Below are 10010 nucleotides of genomic sequence, written 5' to 3' on the forward strand. Positions count from 1 at the left end.
CATAAGGTTGACGGAAACCCGGGGACTGCGCCTACCTGATGAGCCCCAAAAATGGCGAAACCGGTCGTAGGCTGTCGGCGAATTTTCAGCAGCCTTATGAGTGGTGCGTTACAACTGTACATGATTGAAAAGTTATTTCACAGTATCAGCAAGTTGGCTGTATAACAGCCCTCTTCCAAAACAACTGCAAAACCCTTTGTTCATCAATATGTGTACAAATGTTGTCTCGAACAGGTTAAGATTCTTCGAGACTTCCGTCTATCAACCAATATACTGACGGAACATGGTGTCGCGATGAATCCAGAAGTGGATGTGAACTGTCCAACCCTTAGGAAATCGTCTGCAATTAATCAGAAAATTTACAGCGGAATTTGAGGGTCCGCGGTGCTATGTAACTTGGAGGTCCTAAGAGGTGGAGCAATCGGTCGACACAACCAGGGCAGTCAATGCGTCATTGTGCAAAGCGTCCAGTTAACCAATAACATGGCCCATTTGTGATCAAATCCACCCCTTTACACATGATGATTCAGCTTTATTCAGTGTGCGCTGGTCGAGTAGCTATAACACGCTCGTTAGTTTGTCTGTCAAGAGCGGACTTTGCAATGCATCGGTCGACTATACTTCTTTATGAATCAGAGACATGGCCTCTCCGAACAGAGGATGAACGAAAGATGTCAGTGTTTGACCATCGATTTCTCCGAAGTCATGTCTGGTGGGAACACCGGATTAGCTATTCTGAAGTGGGCCAGATGGTCTTAGGAAGAGGGAGCTCTCCTGCGGTTCGTGAATAATTCACACTTCATGGGTTGCGCTGGTAAGGAAATGTACTTTGCACACCAGAAGTCCGTCTGCCTTTCAGAGCTCTTTTTGCCCAGTCCTGTACTAAGTGAAAGTGCCCGAGAGGTGGACAATGCATGACCTGACAACGAATTAGGGAAACACCAACCAATAAACTTATTACGGGTGGGCAACTACCACCTCGGGGTTAACGACAACGGCAGAAACGGCCCGATCGCGCAGTCAGTGGCGCTCGTGCATCAAAACTATCGCCTTCAGTGCGTAACTGTCTAATTTCCGAACAACCTCAAAATGCCACTGCCTCCGAGGCTTTGCCGCGTGCATCAAAACTATCGCCTTCAGTGCGTAACTGTCTAAATTCCGAACAACCTCAAAATGCCGCTGCCTCCGAAGCTTTGCCGCATGCCCCACACTCCTGTTTTTTGGTGATCGTGTTAGCTGGAACCATGCACTACTGGGTGATCGTGTTGGCTGGAACCAATGCACTACTGGCACACGGTTTATAGCTGATAAATTGATTGATTGATTGATTGATTGACACAATCGCCTCTCTTGTTAGATGTCCGGTCTTCAAAAACCCATCTCGCTCAGCGATTTGCACTACTGATGAACTCTAAAAAGAGCGAAACATACGCCCAGTGCCTCCCGAATTCGGTGAGAACAAAAGAGAATAACTGTGCCAGGGACGGAGAAAGGCTGTTCAAATGAGACTGATGTGAATGAGCTCTACAGATCCTGTAAACGACTCCCAGTCAGTCCAAAAGTACCTGGTAAGTATTCATAAAGGAAAGTACTCAAAAGGTTGCTGAAAGCTCTTCGACAACCCACGACCGTTTTTGCCCTTCTTGGGGCTCATCCGGTAGGCGCGCGATCCCCGAGTTTCCGTCAACCTTGGGTTCCACTTGGTAAGTTCATCGTTGTGCCGACCTCCTCACAAAGTTTTGGGTTTACTCGTTAGACAGACTACGAATCCCGTGTAACATTGGAGCTATCGTTAGTGAATTAGGAACTTCAAGGAAATCCTGGAAGTCTGTTCACCCTAAGCTTGCCATGAAAAATGACCCGGTTTAGTGTGTTAGCTTCTGATACTGGTGTCGACCTTCTTAGATTTGAAGTGCAAACCATACTTTTGTCAGGGAACTTGAATTTCCGACAACCTGACTTTCATTGGTGGTCACTTTTTTGAAAGCAAAAATGACAAATAACGTTCAAACGAGGGTGAACCGATACCACTAAAAGGGTTGGGTAAAATTTTGAAGAGCTGAACGTCGAGGACTGTGTCTACCTGATTAGCCGCAAGCGGAGAATCCTGTCAGAGGTCTCTCAGTAACCTCGCAAATAGCGTGTTCCGGCAGCAGGACCGAACACTAATTAGAAAGTAAATTGAACAATGAGTTTGGCATTAAGATCACGTGTGTAACTAACTTCGGCTTCATCCAAAACAAAAAACCTAAAGAAAAAATATTCCCCGTTTCCAAGTGAGCTCGCGTATGAAAAGTTTGCCACTAGACACCCTCCAAGATTCATTCTCATCCATCTGTTTGATTCGCTTTACCGCGCCGAGAAATTTCCCCACAGAGAGTAAACAGATGGTAGTACCATAAACTGAGGGGATCCAAGGACTCGTTTGCGTTGCCAGTGAATAGCAAAGTAAGTTTTGTCAGGCGCTGGAAGTTGTTGTTATAGAAGTAAAAACACATCCTCATTAGTACCTGCCGTGCAAGTAACAGTGCAAGACAAGGTCCACTTGACATCACTGTAGTGAGCTCTCCAAAGTACGTCTCCCCTCTGTGTTCTTTATAATAGTCCTCGGCCTGTTCCTTGCTCAGGGTTATCTCCTTTTGCGACGCGACCACAAATCCAGCTTCTTTGATCTTCTCCAAGATGGAATCCTTGTACATGAAATAAGCTTTTGGACGCAGTAAGGCCACCGTACGTTGTATTCCTTCACCGAATCCGGATGATACCGCGGACAGCTGAGGTTCACCAACGTCATCCTCCGTGACTTGTACACGTGGACGACGAACCGTAACAATGGGTGGTTCGTAATCGGGAAAGAAAAATGCCAATTCTCTGCAAAAAAAGGACGAAATTCACAAGGTCATGAGGTAACAAGAGTTGTACAAAAAGCGTCTTCGTGAGTACTTGAAAAGAACTGAGAGAAAAAGAGGATGCCGACAGCCCTAGTTTGGATAAATGTCACCTCATTTCCAAAAGCCATCATTACGCTCATATTGCACAGGTCCTAATCTACTGGTCAAATTGAAATCTACCATCTGTCACTTGTTCGTTATGCCAGTATGCATGACTCAAGAAGCAGCTTATGTCAGCTCAGAGTAGTGTGAATTCAAACGTCGCAACTAGTCTGGTAGTTCATATACCCACGCACTTAGATGGCTATTTGTGGCACGATCACGTGTAAACACAACCGCGTCAGGTTTGACTGAAGCATACTGGACAGACGGAGAGGGCAGGGACACACGCCCGAGGTCAACTAGTCGGATTGAGAATGCTTGTACTGTTGAGGGTGGCAGGACATTAGTGAACCGAGAAGCGACACAAGAAACTGGAGTTAGTGTAGACGTTTTCAAGACTTATCGTCCCCATTTTCTGCCTACATATATTGGGTTCCATGTGGCCATTCATGCGTCAACTTCGATAGTGGACAACTGTCGTCTCGCTCGAACGGAGACCAGCTGTCGCTCATCGGCTGGGTCATCGTGAAATATGAGCCGGCTTGCATTTGTACGGTACTGTCGTTCACCCTGTTCTAGAAGATTCTGTTATATGTAGTAATATGATTTGGGAAAGACAGAACATAGGTCATACGTGTACCTTTACAAATTCCACCAACCTATGAGTCAAGTATTTGACCATCCAGCCTTCAGTTCCTCACCTCTCCACAGCATAGTAGTTATGTTGCACATGTTTGAGGACTATTGATTTTTTATGATTCAAGACATTGCAACCACAATCATTTTTCCATTCCACTGTAAAACACAAAGCAGGTGTCAGTGAGCTGGACGATTCAGTTGGGTAAACGTCGGCTAAATAGACCTCAAACACAATAAGGGTGAAAGATTCCACCAAGCTTTTAAAAAAGGCAAGAATATCAATTTGCAATAGGAATTTATTTTTTCGGAAGATCTTTTAATGTTTTCATAGAGGAAACGACTCACAAGGTTACTGAAAACTATTCAACAGCCCACGACCGGTTTCGGTCTTCTTGGGGTTCATCAGGTGGGCGCAGTCCCCGAGGTTCCGTCAACCTTATTGGACTGTTTTCGAGAAACAGACTCATTTGCAAATCAATTAGGTTTTTGCGAGAGAATCAACTGATCCCTCTCGTTTATGATATTCTACTTTTAAGGTTCTATCCAAACTGGCCGAGAAATTCCCATTTGCAGCATTTGTCTACTCCGCTAGAAACAACGGTAGATTTGAAGTTTTCTCACGCAAGTGTTCTGAACACACTAGCTATCTCATCATCAACATTGTCAGCTGTAAGAACCGCGTACTTGCCGCACAGTGGTTGTAACTGCCACAGTTTTTCGTTCACCGATGATTCGGGGATGTGGGGTAGATAGCTGCGCATTGGAGGCGGGAGCTGATAAATTAGTGGGCTGTTAAGTGGGTGGGATTGAGAAGTGAGCTATGCATTGAAGGCAACAGCTTGGATGCACGAGCCCCATTGGTGGCGCGACAAGGCCATGGCTGACAATATCTCCAACCATTGATACGGACCGTCTCGAGGTCCTCATCCAGGAAGACGGCAGTGACCTACGCAGTTGAGTTTGCTGATAATGGCTTTGTAGAGAGGTTGCATATGCTCATAAACTTGACAGGAGTGATAAACCTAACCGCGTGACGTGCACGTACTAATAGTACTGTATTCCTGCGGCAAATGAGTAGTGGTTAATACAAAATTTCCTAAGATAAAAATCACGGTGATTGCCCAGGTCATCGAACAAATTTGCCACCATGCGGAAGCCACACGCAGACGAAGACTGGTCTTGTCTTTCCCAGAAAAGAATATCTTTGAAGGATTGACGGTATATCAAAAATTCCGAACTCTCTCTTCCCATAAGTTACAAGACTTAATTACCTATCTATAGTGAGTGGTCATGAAAACGACTTGGCAGTTTGTAGGTCAGACAAATGTAGAAAAATATTCCATACCAGACAACTCACCTGGCAGCCTCGTCTTTGCTATCAGGTGCGTGAATCGCATTTCGGATTTTGTCCGATGCGTACTTGGCTCGCAGTCTGTGGGAAATAATCAAAGTGACGGCGTTTTAGTAAAACATCTGCTAAAGGCAGCTGCCTTACACGAGCAACGGACATTCAGTAACCTGGTCCATCCATAGACAACAGAGTGACACTGTAAGCTAGGAAGGTTCTGTCTCATCGGCTGACGTTTAAATGTTGGAAAAAGTTTTGAGCAAGTGCGTCTTTAAGGGGCTGATCGAATTTAGCTAAACAAACCAATTTGGTTTTCCGAGAGGCTCACCTGGAACCTAGCTGAATCTCTCATTTGTGATGTTCTCAGGCAACTGAATGTGCTGCACCAGGCCGCCTCATATTTCAGTCGCTACGATATTCGAGATATCGAGATACATGTATATCTTTGTAATGCACTACTCATAAGGTTGCTGAAAACTCCTCGACAGCCTACGGCCGTTTTCGCTCTTCTTGGGGCTTATCAGGTAGGTGCAGTCCTTCAGTGTCCGTCAACCTTATGTTCTACTTGAGACCGAATTGCACGAAATTATCGAAATACACTCATTTTCAAACTAATTTGGTTTTTTCGAGAGACCCATCTGGAACCAAGCTGGATCTCTCTGTTTTGATGTTTCCAGGCTAAACTTGTTCTAATTTGATATTCAAAAACGCAACAGAGCAACTGTAAACCGAACCCAGGTGGTTCGCACGAATCAGACATCACTTACAAGCGTCTTTACATCCAATACCTAGCGAAAAAATACATTCATCTCGGAATTCGGCAAAGGTGGGGCTCGCTTCAAAAAAGCTTAGTACTATGGTGTTTTTGGTCTTATTATTGTTTATCTTGCAAGAGCTGTTGCCTTAATATTCTTACTTCTAGTTAGATACTACTCAACTGAAGACCATACAGTTGCTGGTCCATTTTTTGTAACATACTAGGATGAAGACCGACGGGGTAAAACAATCGTACCTAACTGTCGCCTTTCACTTTCGTTAGTATCCATAAGTAACATCTCATCTGACCCATCGTGGTGAACAGGGACAAGGAGCTGACTACTTATGAGTAGCCAGTTTATCCCGCGGAGTTAGCACACACTGAAGAGTATCTTAAGAAGCCACCCTATACCAAGCTGTCATTCCAGAGATTTCATGGGCGTAGAGTGGAGATCCATTCAAAATACTTCGCAGTGTTGACTAATCAGTCAATTAATGAGAAGTTAAGTGATTTTTTCTAAGCGAATAAAGTTTCTTATTCCTGATGGGTGAATTTCTGCTAACATCTAAACCCAATGTGCCGTTTTTCTCTTTGTAACCGGCCTAAACAGTTTGGGACAACGTGGAAGAACGTTCGATCAATCCAGTGAACACTTCTTTCCTAGAAGTTTACATCTTCACTCCCTACTTTTTTTCGGGCCTCACGTCAACCAAAGAAGCGTTCGATGGGTGTGTGATACAGTGTGGAGATCTGCCGAGTACTCACGTGGCTCCTCGAAACGACCCTACGTGAAATGTCCCAATAAGGACAGTGCATTTCAGATGGTTATACGTTCTGTGATGGGTGGGCTGGCAGTCTTCCAGAGATGAGGTGTGCTACAGCAAACTTTCAAGATTGCCGGATTTATTTAAATTATGTGGCTAATTTTGACCCATTTGACACATGGATGAGCATATCTGTGGTGTTTTGTTTGGGGTGCATCTCCATAATGTGGATGTGGAAGGAGTAGTAACCAACTGTGCACTGAAGACTCCACAACATATTCGCACCTCTATGAAAGCATATTTATAACATGTAAAGGCAAAGAAACTGGTTCCTGTTCGGTGTTCATGACCGTATTGGTACCACAGGAATTGGTTTATGGCTGTGAAGGTTTTCGGCTTTTTAAAGAAGAATTTTCATTGGCGCTTAACGATAAAGCAAACAAATTGGAAACATTTTGGCCGCATAATCAGATGTTTTGAGAAGCTTCCTTATGTTAACCGCAACAGAATTAAAGCACTCTTGATTTGAGCATCCAAGACCCAACAGACGCCTCCTGAGAAGCATGTCTCCCGGGAGAAACCCGCAGTTTTTGGGCGGTTTGTGACCGCGGAATAATCACAAACAAAATAAAAGAAGTGTCTGCGCCATCAGAGTATTTGGTTTACTAAAGCAACTTTCTTCGGGGGCGAACTCGAGGATCCTTGAATCATGTTCGTTGATCATAGAACACCATCATAGGATAACGAGCGTTCATGGTTCTTCTAATAACTGCGCAGCAAATAATCCTGTCCAAAAAAGTACGGATCATCGCGTTGACTTCGGAATGCAAACTCTAAAGACAGGCGGTCAAACCCTTTTCTTTTCGGATGTCAACATTCTCCAATATTCTCCGTATGCAACACGTGTAGCATGGAAGGATAGCAAAATCATCAAGAAAATCTGCAGACGGACACTATGCACATTGATTGGTTTTCAATTTGCCACGAAATAATATTGTTATTTCTTTCGTCTTGTTATTGTCTTGAATGGTCTTTAGGAATCGGTGTTTAACCCTAATCAGTTGCCTGCTTCAAACGACCACCTTTGAGTAGAACGCTAAATTTACCATCGAAGTTGCTAAGCAAGACGTCCTTACATATTCCTTAGGGTGTAAAATTGTTCCTAAATACTTACCTCCATATCTTGTTCTGGAGAAGTGCTTACCAATGATTATTTATCCTAGATATTTTGCCTTATAAGGAAGCAAATGGACAGTACGAAACATAAGGTTGCTGAAAACTCCTCGACAGCCTACGGCCGTTTTCGCTCTTCTTGGGGCTTATCAGGTAGGTGCAGTCCTTCAGTGTCCGTCAACCTTATGTTCTACTTGAGACCGAATTGCACGAAATTATCGAAATACACTCATTTTCAAACTAATTTGGTTTTTTCGAGAGACCCATCTGGAACCAAGCTGGATCTCTCTGTTTTGATGTTTCCAGGCTAAATTTGTTCTAATTTGATATTCAAAAACGCAACAGAGCAACTGTAAACCGAACCCAGGTGGTTCGCACGAATCAGACATCACTTACAAGCGTCTTTACATCCAATACCTAGCGAAAAAATACATTCATCTCGGAATTCGGCAAAGGTGGGGCTCGCTTCAAAAAAGCTTAGTACTATGGTGTTTTTGGTCTTATTATTGTTTATCTTGCAAGAGCTGTTGCCTTAATATTCTTACTTCTAGTTAGATACTACTCAACTGAAGACCATACAGTTGCTGGTCCATTTTTTGTAACATACTAGGATGAACACCGACGGGGTAAAACAATCGTACCTAACTGTCGCCTTTCACTTTCGTTAGTATCCATAAGTAACATCTCATCTGACCCATCGTGGTGAACAGGGACAAGGAGCTGACTACTTATGAGTAGCCAGTTTATCCCGCGGAGTTAGCACACACTGAAGAGTATCTTAAGAAGCCACCCTATACCAAGCTGTCATTCCAGAGATTTCATGGGCGTAGAGTGGAGATCCATTCAAAATACTTCGCAGTGTTGACTAATCAGTCAATGAATGAGAAGTTAAGTGATTTTTTCTAAGCGAATAAAGTTTCTTATTCCTGATGGGTGAATTTCTGCTAACATCTAAACCCAATGTGCCGTTTTTCTCTTTGTAACCGGCCTAAACAGTTTGGGACAACGTGGAAGAACGTTCGATCAATCCAGTGAACACTTCTTTCCTAGAAGTTTACATCTTCACTCCCTACTTTTTTTCGGGCCTCACGTCAACCAAAGAAGCGTTCGATGGGTGTGTGATACAGTGTGGAGATCTGCCGAGTACTCACGTGGCTCCTCGAAACGACCCTACGTGAAATGTCCCAATAAGGACAGTGCATTTCAGATGGTTATACGTTCTGTGATGGGTGGGCTGGCAGTCTTCCAGAGATGAGGTGTGCTACAGCAAACTTTCAAGATTGCCGGATTTATTTAAATTATGTGGCTAATTTTGACCCATTTGACACATGGATGAGCATATCTGTGGTGTTTTGTTTGGGGTGCATCTCCATAATGTGGATGTGGAAGGAGTAGTAACCAACTGTGCACTGAAGACTCCACAACATATTCGCACCTCTATGAAAGCATATTTATAACATGTAAAGGCAAAGAAACTGGTTCCTGTTCGGTGTTCATGACCGTATTGGTACCACAGGAATTGGTTTATGGCTGTGAAGGTTTTCGGCTTTTTAAAGAAGAATTTTCATTGGCGCTTAACGATAAAGCAGACAAATTGGAAAACATTTTGGCCGCATAATCAGATGTTTTTAGGAGCTTCCGTATGTTAACCGCAACAGAATTGAGGCACTCTTGATTTGAGCATCCAAGACCCAACAGACGCCTCCTGAGAAGCATGTCTCCCGGGAGAAACCCGCAGTTTTTGGGCGGTTTGTGACCGCGGAATAATCACAAACAAAATAAAAGAAGTGTCTGCGCCATCAGAGTATTTGGTTTACTAAAGCAACTTTCTTCGGGGGCGAACTCGAGGATCCTTGAATCATGTTCGTTGATCATAGAACACCATCATAGAATAACGAGCGTTCATGGTTCTTCTAATAACTGCGCAGCAAATAATCCTGTCCAAAAAAGTACGGATCATCGCGTTGACTTCGGAATGCAAACTCTAAAGACAGGCGGTCAAACCCTTTTCTTTTCGGATGTCAACATTCTCCAATATTCTCCGTATGCAACACGTGTAGCATGGAAGGATAGCAAAATCATCAAGAAAATCTGCAGACGGACACTATGCACATTGATTGGTTTTCAATTTGCCACGAAATAATATTGTTATTTCTTTCGTCTTGTTATTGTCTTGAATGGTCTTTAGGAATCGGTGTTTAACCCTAATCAGTTGCCTGCTTCAAACGACCACCTTTGAGTAGAACGCTAAATTTACCATCGAAGTTGCTACCCACTACGTCCTTAAATATTCCTTAGAGTGTCAAATTGTTCCTAGATACTTACCTCCATATCTT

General features: G+C 43.6%; 2 protein-coding genes across 2 annotated transcripts in view; one reads left to right on the top strand and one right to left on the bottom strand.

Moving 5' to 3' along the window:
* T265_10313 (hypothetical protein) overlaps window positions 1–8852 on the top strand; it is a gene marked incomplete at both ends in the record, with an annotated part of 25012 nt that extends 16160 nt beyond the window's left edge. Inside the window, one exon of the mRNA XM_009176647.1 lies at window positions 8671–8852. Coding sequence (XP_009174911.1) covers window positions 8671–8852 — 182 coding nt within the window. The remainder of the gene's footprint in view (window positions 1–8670) is intronic.
* The window catches only part of T265_10312 (hypothetical protein), a gene marked incomplete at both ends in the record, with an annotated part of 43400 nt that overhangs the window by 27175 nt on the left and 6215 nt on the right, over window positions 1–10010 (bottom strand). Inside the window, 2 exons of the mRNA XM_009176646.1 lie at window positions 2511–2871; window positions 4990–5064. Coding sequence (XP_009174910.1) covers window positions 2511–2871; window positions 4990–5064 — 436 coding nt within the window. The remainder of the gene's footprint in view (window positions 1–2510; window positions 2872–4989; window positions 5065–10010) is intronic.

This window comes from Opisthorchis viverrini (assembly GCF_000715545.1).
Source record: "Opisthorchis viverrini unplaced genomic scaffold opera_v5_357, whole genome shotgun sequence".
Lineage (NCBI taxonomy): Eukaryota > Metazoa > Platyhelminthes > Trematoda > Opisthorchiida > Opisthorchiidae > Opisthorchis > Opisthorchis viverrini.